At 47.0% G+C, this 13370-nt stretch overlaps 1 protein-coding gene across 4 annotated transcripts in view; it reads right to left on the bottom strand.

The window, feature by feature from the left end:
- Positions 1-82: 82 nt before the first annotated feature.
- Positions 83-13370, bottom strand: part of CLSTN1 (calsyntenin 1) — an 87024-nt gene continuing 73736 nt past the window's right edge. For 2 of the 4 annotated variants that reach the window (XM_036743089.1, XM_036743090.1), the window contains 10 exons: positions 12826-12988; positions 8817-8879; positions 7369-7520; positions 6849-6997; positions 6261-6487; positions 4212-4382; positions 3722-3870; positions 2889-3024; positions 2551-2735; positions 83-2039 (listed from right to left, as the gene is read on the bottom strand). In XM_036743089.1, the coding sequence (XP_036598984.1) occupies positions 1839-2039; positions 2551-2735; positions 2889-3024; positions 3722-3870; positions 4212-4382; positions 6261-6487; positions 6849-6997; positions 7369-7520; positions 8817-8879; positions 12826-12988 (1596 nt within the window). In that variant the 3' untranslated portion in view covers positions 83-1838. The remainder of the gene's footprint in view (positions 2040-2550; positions 2736-2888; positions 3025-3721; positions 3871-4211; positions 4383-6260; positions 6488-6848; positions 6998-7368; positions 7521-8816; positions 8880-12825; positions 12989-13370) is intronic. The other 2 variants (XM_036743091.1, XM_036743092.1) reach the window with 1 other exon arrangement.

Below are 13370 nucleotides of genomic sequence, written 5' to 3'. Positions count from 1 at the left end.
CATTAGAGTCTCTGCTCAAAACACATGGGGAGTTTCTCAGTGGGTGGCATTTATTCCCTTCAAAAAGAATCTCACACCAGCCTTAGAATCAGAAATTTATTGTAGCTTATAGTCTTTCCGAACTGACCTATCACCAATATACACATCTGAGAAAGGAGACCGGACCACGGTTACAGACAGTATCCAGAAGGTCACCTGTCAGTATGGAGGTTCACTCTTTATCACTTGGAGTCTAAATACAGTAGCTACAGTGACAGTATATGGAAGGAAAGGTCTACACAGCAACAGTAACACAGGACAACTGTTAGACATAATCCCCAGTTTACTTCCAACTAGCAGGTATGTTATCACAGAAAAGTAGTCAAAATCATTCCCCCCACACCCCCCCCCATTTAGAAATCTAAAATTTTACATTTAAATTTCTTTAAAAAAAAACAACCAAAAACCATGTTTTTATGGGTTTCAGGCCCTTTGCTAACAGGTCAGCACCACAGCCCCATGAACAAACAGAAGAGGTTCATCTTCTCTTTCCCCCTGGCCCTGGAGAGCAGACCCTTCGAGGGGTCATGTAGGAGGAAGGGGGAGATGGGCCTGGAGTCCCCAGAGCCGAAGGCCAGATGTTCAGACAAGCTTATCCCACCAGCCTTGGGGAGTGGGCAGAGTTAGAGAAGACGATGGGCCTTGTCAGCTGTTTGTTCAAGGGTTTGTGCTCTAATCAATGGTGACCTCAGTTGGCTGCCTGCCCTCGATGAACCATGTATTCAATCTGATGCACAACTGGTTTGTAGAATTTGAATTTATGAGATAGAAATAAAAAGGCCTAGTACAAGAATCCAGGTTACTGTACAAGGAACTACAAGTCGTTAGCAGGGCTGTGTAAAATGAGGGGATGATCCCAGCTATGTCCCACCCATCCCATCACCCAAATTAGAAAAAAATATTTAACTCCCAAAGAAAATACAGAGGCTCTGCTGTTTCTGGCCACAGAGGGTTCTCCAAACCTTGCCCTCCCCTCTATCAATCAGGCAGGTAAGCATATCCCACCCAAGAAGCCGAGCAGCCTCAAGTCAGGAGAGGTTGGGTCCCTCCACGAAGCCCTTGGCATAGCACCCACATGGTTGGTCTATGGCCTCCAGGCAGTGCTTTTTAACAACTTACCCTTGGAAATGCCTAGGGACCGAGCCTGGAACTGTCCTAAGGCAGGGCAGCTGAAGCTCCAGAGATTTGGGGAAAGTCTAAACAGTTGGTTAGCCACAGACTTTCCTCTTTGTTCCCCATGGAGAAGACAAGAGGGCACCCTATCTAGTCTTCCTTCTTCCGCAGCCCCCTGGCCCTCGCCTCAAACACCAGTCTCTGTTTACACTATCACAAAAAAGGACATCAACAGAATTTCAATTTATTTACAAAATATCAAAAGTTAATCATCTACACATTAACCTCCTTCTTGCCACTTTACACATGCACTAATTTGGAAAAAATAAAACTTTTTTTAAAAAAAGGAAAAATGTTCACTGGGTGGGAATGAGCAATGCTTTACCCTTCGTCAACAAGTCAGAGCATTGCAGCTTTTCTGAAGGAACAAGGGAGTGGAGCCTGGACACCTGGGTGCACATCGGGAAAGCTGAGCCGGGATGACGAAGGAGAAGGGGCCAGGTAGGGCCTCGTGTAGTGTTGAAAAAACCCGACCACCCAATCCAGTCAGTGGGAAGGAGGGGCAAGCATGGGGGCAGCAGGGGAGCCACTGGGCCAACTGGCCAAAATGATTTTGTACACCGGGGGAGGGGACGACAGCAGAGTCTTTCAAAGCAGAAACAGGACGGATGGAGGAGTGGCTGGTCTCAGTAGCTGAGGGTCGAGTCGTCCCATTCTAACTGCTGCTGTCTATTCACGTTCTGCTGATCCTCCTCGGGCTCCCCCTCTTCTTCCTCACTGCTTTCTGACTCTGCGCTAGTGATGTCATCTTCTTCCTCACCATCCTCACTCTCCTCCTCTTCCTCTTCCTCCTCTTCCTCTTCACTGCTGTGCTGGTCCTCATAGGTCTGACAAATAGAAACTCAGTGAATCAGCCGTCCGTGTCTGCCCACTCCCGAGGACTACCCGGCGGCCAGCTTTACCATGACAAATGGAAGCGAGCTCCCCTGCCAAAGCCAAAATATGCACCTTCCCTGCAGACCCAGGCCTCAAGCGACATCACCTAATTCTTAGCTCACTAGCCAGCAAGGATGAAAAGCTCCATTTTCTTCCCCATGTTACATAACGGGCCCAATCTACGTGCAAAGCAGAAGAAAGATGGGAAGGAAAAGAACTCTGCCCGTCCACGGAGAGGACAAACAAATGGCATTCTGCTAGACAACCCATGTCATAGCCATGTAGGCCGATCCCCACCCCACCCCACCCCACCCCCATGCAAAATAACCCAGTCAGAGGTGACATTTCCCACAGAAATGGATACGTTTATAAACCATTTTCATAACCAGCGCTGATCGAGCAGCATAAGCAGCAGTGCGGGCCTGGAGCCTGTATTCCCCCATCAGCACCGAGGTAGCCTACCTCCATGGGGTTCACCGTAATGGTCAAGGCAGAGTCATCCCAATCCATCTCGTTCTCCTTCCCGGTGTCCTGGTCCCGCATGGTTCGCTGGTGGGCAGCCCGGATCCGGAACACTCCCAGGATGATCATGAAGACCAGGAAGCTGACACACACCACGATCACGACAGTTGCTGTACTGGGAACAACTACGGATGAACAACAAAGATGATCATTTTAAACTTAAAACAGCCTGGAATAGAGGAACAGCCTCTCTCCAGGTCAAAAGCAGCTACTTAATCTGGCCCCAAAGACCCCACGAAGGGGGCAAAAGGGCAACAGAAATGCCCAAACACCCTTACCTGAAAATGGGTGGGGACTAGCTAGATTGTGGCCGGACAGGTCGACAAACGAGTGATGCACAGGATGGACAAACTGAGGCTGGGCCGCGATGTGGTTAGCGTGTTCCACTGGGTCGGCCGTATGAATGACGCTCACCTACAACAGAGACAGACAGGCTTTGCCGCAGCCTGGGCTTCTCGGGCAGAAGGAAGAAGAGCCCAGGAGCCCACAGAGCCTAGTTATTCCTCCACAGGAACAGTGCCTTAACTAGAGGCAGCCCCAACTTTGTTTTCTCTCAATTCATTAACATTCTGGCCTAAAGAAGAGCCGCCTGCACAAAGCCAGTTGGTCATCCACTACTAAGGGGCCTACAGACCATCTGGTAAGAAAAGTGGCTAAGTCTGTTCAGATCCCAAAAGATGACCGACCAGTCCCTGTTCCTCAGACCAATCAGATGACTGATCTACAAATTTACTTTCCTCTGGGTATTTCTTTTCATGACAACATTCATACACTCATCCTCTCACACGCCAGATCACCAGAAACCACCCAGATCCACCCCCAAGGCCCAAGGCTCTCTGTCAGCTGCCTTTTACCACCACCTTCCACCTCCCCCTCTATGGGCTGAGACTGCCTGTGGAAAGGAGGAAATGCTTGACTTGACCCAATAGGTGTGTTCTTCCAAAACCTGTAAAGAAGATGTGGGATTTGGCTCTAGATGGCAATGGAAGATTTAGACGTTACTTCTTCAGCACCCTGGGGACTTCTGAGCTAAGTGCAGTAATTGGCATCGGGCAGAGGAAGGCCCCAGAGGTCTGAGCCTTTTTCGGATTCAGCCATCACTGACACAAACCTCTACTTTAAATTCATTGCTGACATAGCGCCCGTTCAGTTCGGAGCACACCAGCTTAAACTTCCTGTCCAGCACAGACGTGGAGGCATGCCAGTTTCGGTAACGCACCACATGCAGCACCTCCTCATAGCTGGCCATGGTGTCCACACCTGGGGGTAGGAAAGTCCCTTGTTACAGTCAGGTCGGCTGGTAAGATATCCTAACACGAGAGAGCCCCGCAGGAGGGCTTCTAGAGTGAGCAGGACAACAGTTGTAAGCACAGAGCGTGGGATAAGGCAGGCCTGCTTTCTGCACACATCCTTGCATATTCTTTCTATCAGGAATTCCAGAGAAGAATGTTCCTCTATATACTTCTCCTGACTTTCCCAAGCTCCCAGAAGTAGAATGGGGTCAAGTCAGAGAAACAGAGCAGGGGAAGGTGGAGGGAGAAGAGGAAGCCACCATCACCTTCCCTGACCAGCCCGCCAGCCGCCTTGGTTGTTGCTCTTACCTGTAATGACGACGCCCAGGTTGGAGCTGCTCATCTCAATGCCCTTCTGCTGCAAGCGGGCCATATCCACCTCCAGACTTTCCTGATCTGGATTTAGCTCCTCTCCCAGCACGGTGATCTCACACGTGTCCAGATTGTGCATGATTTCCTCAGACACCAATGACTCTTGAACTAAAGAAGAGAACATGCACCAAAGGGTCCCAGAAATCAGTAAAAGCCAACCGTGGTGAGACTGGAAAGCTTGGAGGAGATCCTTGAAATGTTCCTCGACTAAAGGAGGCTTTTAGGAGAGACGCTCAAAATAAGGAAGCCACTTTACTCAAAGTAACCTCTTTTTGCTTGGAAGGAAAGGGAAGCCAAGGCACTTCACTGCCCCTTCAGCCCAGGCCTGGGGTTTTCCAAACTCTCCTTTGGCTCTCATGTCAAGTTATGGGGCCTATTCTTTGCTACTTTCAAGAATAAAGAAGTAACTGGATGAAGCTACAAATACAGTGATGTGCACAACGTGAAGTGAAATGTTTAAAATGCATGATTTTAGAGAATACCCTTCTACCAACTTCATCTTTCTCCAGGCTTGCTGACAAAAACCAATTTCTTTTTGTTTTCTCTGGGGTCTGACCTCAGAGAAGCTCACCTTCCCAGAAAATGCCCTAAAAGCAGACATTTCACCAGATCTCATAAGGCTAAGATTGCAGGGCCACGTGTCTCCAATGACCTTTTCTCCATCCTCATTCTCCTTGACCTCTCTGCAGCCTCTTGACATTGGTGATCCCCCTCTTCTCTCTAAGTTTTTGGGACATCCCTCTCTCCTGGTTCTCTTCCTCCCTGACTGCCCCTTCCATCTCCTTTGCTGGATCTCCTCCAAGTTATTACCTCTGTCAGTGTCCTTAGGGCTCTGCCCTGGGCCCTCTTCTCTTCTCCTTCTATACTACTTTACTTGGTGATCTCATCAGCTCCCATGGATTTAATTACCTCAAACTGACCTGTCCTGCCCTAACTTCTGTGCTAACCTCCAATCTCACATCTTAAACTAGACTTCCAGTTTGAGATCCTAAATTTATCTTAAACAGACATCTCAAATTCAACCACCACCCTCCCAGTCCCCGAGGCTCACAATCAGGAGGCATCCTGGACTCCTCACTCTCTCTTCCCAAGACCCACTGATTGCACCTCTGCAACCATCCCTGGAATACACTCCCTTCTCTCCCCTTACACTGTCCCCACTCTGGTCCTTAACACCCCACACCGGGACTACTGCAATAGTTGCTGGTAGGTCTGCCTGCCTCAAATTTCTCCCCACTCCAGGCCATCCTCCATTTGGGTACCACAGGGACTTTCCTAAAACACAGGTCCAATCACATCATTCCCCTACTCAATAAACTCCCAGGGCTCCCTATTGCCTCCTGGAGCAAATATAAAATGTCCTATTTGGCATTCAAAGCCCTTCATAAATTGGGCCCCTCCAGTCTTCTTGGACCTTACTTCTCTTCAATCCAGTGACCCTGGTCTCCTGGCTGTTCCTCCATGTCTCAGTTCCATGCCTTCTCTCTGGCTGTCCCCCCATGCATGGAACACTCTCGCTCCTCATCTCAGACTACTGGCTTCCCTGCCTCCATTCAAGTCCCAACTATTTTTATTGGATAGAGCAGAATCCTATCTTCTACAAGAAGCCTTCTCCAAACCCCAAGCAGATGTCTTCACTCCATTAAGTATTTCCTGTTTATCCTGTATATAGCTTGTCTGTACATATCTGTTTGCTTTTTGTCTCCCCTAAGGAGGCTGTAAGCTCCTTGAGGACAGAGGTGGTCTTTTGTCTCTTTTTGTATCTTAGCACTTAGGACAGAGCCTGGAATATAGCAGATGCTTAATATTTATTGACTAACTGAAAGTAAGAGAGTTATTATAATCTCCAGAATCCCTGAGAGATGGGCCAAAAGCAGGTGTGAGTGAAAGCAACTAATTTCACAATTCAGTAAGATGAGTTATGAAAACAAGAGTTTCTCATGCCTGTTTCCTGCTGGAGAAGGTTAGAAGTGGCAAATCTGTTACCTGTGGGATCCTCATCTCCATCTGTGTCCTGTTCTACTTCCCGGGTGATGGTACTGATGATTCGAAGCTCTGGGAACAGGGAGACTCCCTCAGCACTTTCAAATTCTGAAGCGGCCCGAGCAAAATGGTTAATACCACTCAAGCTGATTTTGGGTTCCTCTGGCTGTAAGACCATCACATAGCCATCAACAAGAGGGATTGACATACAGGCGTCTTCATCGAAGCATCTGCAGTAAGACATAGGGCAGAGTCACTCCAAAGTCAAACTGGTGAAATGTCTGAGATGGCTAGCTCAAGGGAAATATGACATATCTTCTTTCAGGGGCCAAATACATCCCAGCCCCACAATCCTTTGTTACTGACTTCAAATAACAACATTTTAGGAACGGAGATGGTTTCCCTGAATTTGCTTTTCTATGCACATCAATGTGACAGATTATCTTTTATAAGGAAGAATAAGATTACTCAAACTAAAAACACTGGTGCAATTTCATAAAACCCCCTTTAATAAGCCCCAACATTCTTCCCACTCTTCACCTACCCCAGGCTATCCCCTCTCCCCCATCCCTGTGAGAGATGAAGACCTACTTGACAGTGCTGGTGATCTGGAGCCTTCGGATTCCTGGTGTGGGGAACTGTCGAGAATTCAGATAGGAAATGTGCTGCATGGCCTTATCAAACCTCTCTAAGTCATCTCCTTCCAAAGTCAGCACCGACTGGCTGGGGTTGGCTTGAATCTAGTCATTCCAAGAGAAGAAACAAAGGGAAGAGAGTTCTGGATGGCGAGACAGGCTAGAGGAGCAGAGAGCAGTCAATGTGTAAGGGCAAACAGGCAAACAAGTGGAGACACCAGAAATCTAGAGGGGATCCCATGTGGTAAGTGAGTCAATTACCTGTAGAGGTTAAAATGAATCATTTCAAAATATTTCCTAACTTCAGTAGAGGACAGAGTTAGAAGGAGAAAAAGAACTATGAAGAAAGCTTTACATGCTCTACCGTTTCAATGAAAGGACTTTTTAAATAATAACACCACCTCTTCTCTCTCTCCACGATCTCATTATTAATGGCAATTTAGGAGAACACCCCTGCGTCCTCAGACTAACTTTACCTTCAGGCCTTTGCTATCAGTCACTTGCAAATCGAGTCCTTCTTTGCAGGTGTACAGACAATCAATCACCTTCTTATTTTCCAATTTCCCAGAGCGAATCATTAAGCCAGCCAGATTACCTCGGAAAAATTGAGCCATGTGTAGCTCACCGCCTTTGAGAAAGAAGAAAGGAGGAGTTAATACACCCCTACTTTCTTTGCTCTGTTCTGAACTGAAGTGTTACCGATGGACGACAGATTACGCGTGGCATGCGGGTTAGTTCACAACCACTTCTGTTAGCTTTGCGGTTACACAGAAGCACAATGGAGAAATTAAACAACTCATGACCATGCATATGACCTGGAGAAGGGGGAGGAAAGAAGAGGGAGGGGGACCCTAAATGGTAAGGTGAGGATAAGCAAGCAGCCTTCTGGCTCCTAAGCTGCTTTCTCAAAGGACCAGGCAGCATCCTCACCCCTACCCAAGGAAGATTCAGCCTTAGCTTTCTGAACAATGATTTACATGCAACGGATTCATCTTGAGATGGAAATGAACTTTCTCATTAGGCACTAAGGCACCTGTTAACAATTGTCTGTGAATCTCCTTTTTTGCCTTTCCCCAAACCCCTCTCCAATGACTGCAGGCTCTGAGAATACAAACTAATTTTAGGATATCCTCAGCAAACCATGATGAGGAAAGTAAGTATGCTCCTAAAAACCAACTAACTACATTTCAGTGCAGCTGATCCCAAATGCCTTTTAGCCAAGCTAACTTGTACAACTGGTGCCAGCAAGGAACTGACAGACCCACAGAGATTAGACACAAAGGATCACAGAATGGAATGGGATAGCAGATCCCTGAAGTCCTAACCATGGTCAGAGATGTTGTCCCTAAATTGGTCAGGAGCTAGAAAGAGGTTTTTAGAAGCATCCTTAATTTCCAGACTGGGCTACAATAAGCCAGTTATCTTGAGCATCCAAGAAAGCTCTATGTTCACCACTTAGTCCTAAGGATAAACACCATATTGAGAAATGAACCATGCCCAAAAAACCTGGAAACCAAAGCAGAGCTCAGTCCATCCAGGAGGGATAGGCTTTGCTTCATTTCAAGGTTGGGCCCTGCGGGAGCAGGAGGCAATCCCCAACCCTGCTCTTGGCCATTTCAAAAGGCCACATGCAACTGGACATGAACAAAGCTCGATGGGAAAATGTCGCCATTAGTGCTGTGTACTATGAACCTGTGCTCTCACATCACTGGGATCCTAATGAAGTCTGGGCACCTGTGAAAGGGCAAAAGTGAAAATCCAGAGAAGCCGTGAGCATGGTACAGAGAGACAAGCTCAGAAGCAGCTCAGGTGGCATCTGTGGCCAAAATGCAACTTGGACAGTTCATGCAAATGTGGAATGAGATGGTTGTCTTGTCTTTGAAAGCGAAATAAGAGAAAATAGTAGGAAAGGAACTGCAGCAACCTGCAGAGGTCACCGTCACTGCCTCCGGCTCAGTCTCATTGTCATTTTCATTTCCTGAATACTCTGTAGAAAAGCAAGACAAAGACAGCAGAGAAGGACCGACAGGTTAGGATCTTCCGACTGGGCCCCGGGCAGCAAACCCCCAGCCCCACAGAAATGCCGTCCCTCTCGGCCCACAGGACCTCACCTTCTAGTGCTGGACGTGTTCAAAACTGGTCAGGGGGCAAAGAACAACATGAGGAATAACTCGTATTGACGAACCATCCTAAGATTTATAAAGTGATCTCCTTTAGCAAGGCCGACCTGGCCCAGGTGACAAGGCTGTGAAGGGGCAGGATCTTCCCACTACCCCACACAGCCTCTGGTGGCCACACAAATGGCTACACCTCCCAACGTGACACTCACCCCTAGAGTGCTCCCAACAGATGGGTTTCTACTCACCACAGCCCCTTTGTCATACTCAGAAGAGGACAAATGAGGGCACATGTGCTCTGGGCTCATTTCAGTCTGGATTACCAAGGAGGGAAGCCACTGAAGCTCAACATGGTCACATTTCATGAAATAAACAGCACAGCCCCTATTCTGGAGCACGCTTTAAAATCTTTTACTGCTAACTTTTTTTTTAACATCATCTTCCTTTTTGAACATGTCCCTCTTCCCACCCAGTAAGCCACCCTTAGAACAAGGAATAAAAAGAGAAAGAAAGCAGCTCAGCCAAACGTATTAACTCCAGCTCACCATTATAGACAATACCTGTGGGCTGCCCCCCACCCCCACTCTAGCCTCTTCTTTAAACGTGCACTGACACGGCGACTCCATCGCTCCATTTAGCTCCTCACAAGCGCCAGGAGCCAGGGAGGAAGAGCCTGTGGCTGTACTAGAGAGGTCACAGGGGTGACCTTCGAAGGCCAGTAAGCAAGTGCTCAAGGGGAAAGAGCCCAGGGCAAAGTAGCCTACGCTGGCAGGATATGTACACTGCCCACGGAAGTGCCCAGAGACCCCCAAGCTTTTCTTTTTCAGCTAATATCTGGGGCAAGTTCTCAAAAGGCAAAAACTGGACAGCTCGATGGCATCATGACCAGGGTGCTGAACTTGCACTCTGGAAGACCTGAAATAAAATCCTGCCTCAGACACCAACTAAACTGTGTGATTCTGGGAAAAACCACTTCACCTGGGTTGGCCTGAGTTTCTTCATCTATACAACAGGGAGAGCTGGGAAGAAGATGAGACCTTTGTAAAGTGTGTTGCCAATCTATAAGCACTTCATAAGACATCCGCCATCGTGCCTACACAGTGCATATGCCTATGCCAATGGCAGAGACCAGCACTCCCAGTTCCAGGGGTGTGGCTGTGAGGATGCAAACACAAAGGCATCCTAACCCATCACCAGTCTGCCGGGATGAAACCGTTCAGGCTCTCGGTGCTGAATCAGTAAGGATGGAGGGAGGCTGGGGGCAAATGGAGGGGCCAGGAATATGGTTCACAGCTGCCCCTCGATACTCCTCTTCCTTCTCCTCGTTACATGACCTGGAAGTGTTGGTTTGGTGAGTGGTCAAGGAAGTGAGGTAAGCTTTTCTCAAAGCTGGTACAAACAAATTTTTTCTGGCCTCAGTTTCCCACTAGATATAGTTTCACAGTTTGAAACTTATTTGTAGTGTTTATCCTGATTCTTTGCTGTAGAAATGGAATGCTGCTTGAAGCCTGGGTTAACTAGAGACTATACTGGATACTCCTGACCTTGAGGCTTTAGTCATTAAGGAGAGATATGTTCCTGCCTATGTGGAATTTTAGCTCACATTCAGAATTAATGAAGTACTGGTCAGAATAGAGGCAACCCCCCTCAAGCAAGGTCTCTTGGAAAGCAAATCAATACTGAAAAATCCCATCACAGGCTTTAGAATGCCCTGCTTTCTTCCCAGCTCAGCTCCATGCCACCTCTTGTGGCTGATCTCCACTCCCACCCCATTAGTACCCCCCTTCAAGTACCTTGATTTTTACTTCACATATGTCTATCATGTACTTGTATGTATACACGCTGCCCCCTTCTCCTTCAAGAGCAGAGCCTGGGTCCCTCTGTTCTCTGTGCCCCCAGAGCTGAGCTCAGTGCTTTTTAAGTACCTGCTCACTGGTATAAAGGGCACCTTGGTCTTAGACAGCCCAGACTAGAGGGTATTGGGGGAGGAGGGGGATTCCTGCCTCACCTTAAATCCTAAGATGACTCTGAGTTCGGGTACAACACAATACAAACTTTTAAACATACCTCTGCTCTAGACTTGGTCTCCTTGCTGTAAGATTTTAAAGTGAATTCGTTAAATTGTATTTTTGGAAATAGGCAGTGACTGCCCAGGCTCTTACCCTCCCCTAGACTGTAGGAGCTCTGAAGGCAGGGCCAAGGTCTCAATTTCACTCTGCCCCTCTGAAGGGCTTGCCCAGCACAAGGACTGCTGAAGAAACAAATCTTGTAACATCCCTGTGTTCTAGAAGGGATAGTTGGAGGGAGAGAAGGGGGTAGAAGGGGAGGAGGAGTTTGGGACTAATTAATGTTTGACTGCAGGATGGCCATTCCCTGGAGAGGTACCCCCAAAGCAGTTCCTGTATCGGGTTCTTAAATTTTGGTAAATTCATTCATATCAACAAAAAGCTTTGTTATTTAGAACACTTCTTGAGAATAAGATTTAACACCCACAGACTATTAGAGAAGAGATCTACAGAATGTTTTTGAAGGAGGAAGGCAGATTTGAATAAAAAGTGTTTTTTTTCCTTTAAGCTATAAATACTGCACGTCATCATTCTTTTTCTTCATGTTCTATTTTTTCAAAAATTTTGATAAATCACCTCACCAAAATGCAAAGTGTGAATCACCTGAAAAGACATACTGTGAATAAGCTATAAATGCCCGCCTTGCTTATAATTAACAGCCGCATATTTCTTGCTCTTAACTTGTGACCATCATGAGGAATTAGTCAAATCCAAATTTGGACAAAACCTGATCTGGGGATTAGGGTCTTTCATGTGTTTCTAACCCAGGACAAAGGGTTCTTAGAAGGGGAAAGTTGCATTCAGATCACACAAATCTGCAGTTCACATTATTTGTCAGGGTTAAGTCTTTTTTCAGTTGCATTCAACTCTTTGTGACCCGGATTGGGGTTTTCTTGGCAAAGATGCTGGAGTGGGTTGCCATTTCCTTTTCCAGCTCATTTTTTAGAGGCAAGGAAATGGAGGCAAACAGAGTACAGTAACCTGCCCAGGGTCACACAGCTAGCAAGTGTCGGAACATTTGAATTCAGGAAGATGAGTCTTCCTGACTCCAGGCCTGGTGCTCTCAGCACTATGGCGCCACCTAGCTTCCCCAGCTGACATTATACAAATTTCTATTTTTCCTGAAATTCACAGTTCTAACTTCCAAATCCATTAAACTTCTGGAGATCAGTGTTTCAGGCCTCCTAGTCTGTACTCCCCTTTCTGAAGGGTCTGTTAAATCCAACTCAAGTTTTACTGTCCTTGTAAAGTAAAGAAGTTTCTTATATGAGCAGCTGAGCGGTTGACACCTGCTTTAGAAAAGAATGCCTTTCCCCGCTGCAGTCCTACAAATGGACCATTACATACAACGTTACCCAGTGCACAAGACTCAGGACTTCAGCCAGGGAGAGATCCTCTCCTAAGAAAATAACACTTAAGAGGAAGGGCCCAGCAATCACCTGGTTACTAGATGAGTAAAGTTTACCACCTGCCTCTTCATTGAGTGCCTGTAAATTGCTCTTCGAGACTTTTCATCTCAGGACCCGGATGCTTACGCATCTGGACCATCGTTCTATGAAAACAACTGCACTAAACATGAAAGTAAGGCACTATTGTGCCCCACTGCTGCAGAGCCACAGCAAAGACAGTTACACTGGAAAGGGGACATGAGACACGGCAAATCACAAGAGAGAAAGCTGCCCACCACCTTCTACCATGGCAGTAAAATGTTTTCATTTAATTCACAGGATGGCGGGGTCCTCTACATTACCTTGCCAACACGCTCCAACCACCAGCTGAGTTTCTATCTTGGAAGGGTGAAGAGGATAATCTTCAGTCACTGGAAAGGGATCATAGGAAACACCATCGACATACAGAGTCACACTGGGGAACTCCACGTTGAGAACGTAATGATGCCATTCCTTATCACACACCTAAGAGAGGCAAAGGAAAGAATACAGAATGTGGTGGTGGTCTAACACATCCTTTACCTAAGGACATAGATCTAGAAGACAAAGGGAAAGGTGCAAAAACTAACAGATCAGCATTTTTCAAGGGAAATTAGTCATAAAAAATTTGAGAAAAGCCAACACTGAGTAGTTCTCCCTCCTGAGCTCCAGCCCAACACCACCAACTACCCAATGGAAATTCCAAACTGGATGTCCCATAGGCAATGCCAACTCAACATGTCCAAAACACAACTCATCTTTTCTGCTAAGACCTCCCCCTCTTCTGAACCTCTTTATTTCTGCCCAGCCCACCCTGACATTTCAGCTATAGATCTGCAACCTTGGAGTCACCCTCAATGCTTCACTT

This window comes from Trichosurus vulpecula, chromosome 2 (genome assembly GCF_011100635.1).
Source record: "Trichosurus vulpecula isolate mTriVul1 chromosome 2, mTriVul1.pri, whole genome shotgun sequence".
NCBI lineage: Eukaryota > Metazoa > Chordata > Mammalia > Diprotodontia > Phalangeridae > Trichosurus > Trichosurus vulpecula.
The sequence above is the reverse complement of the archived record's forward strand: the minus strand, read 5'-3'. Positions and strand labels throughout refer to the sequence as shown.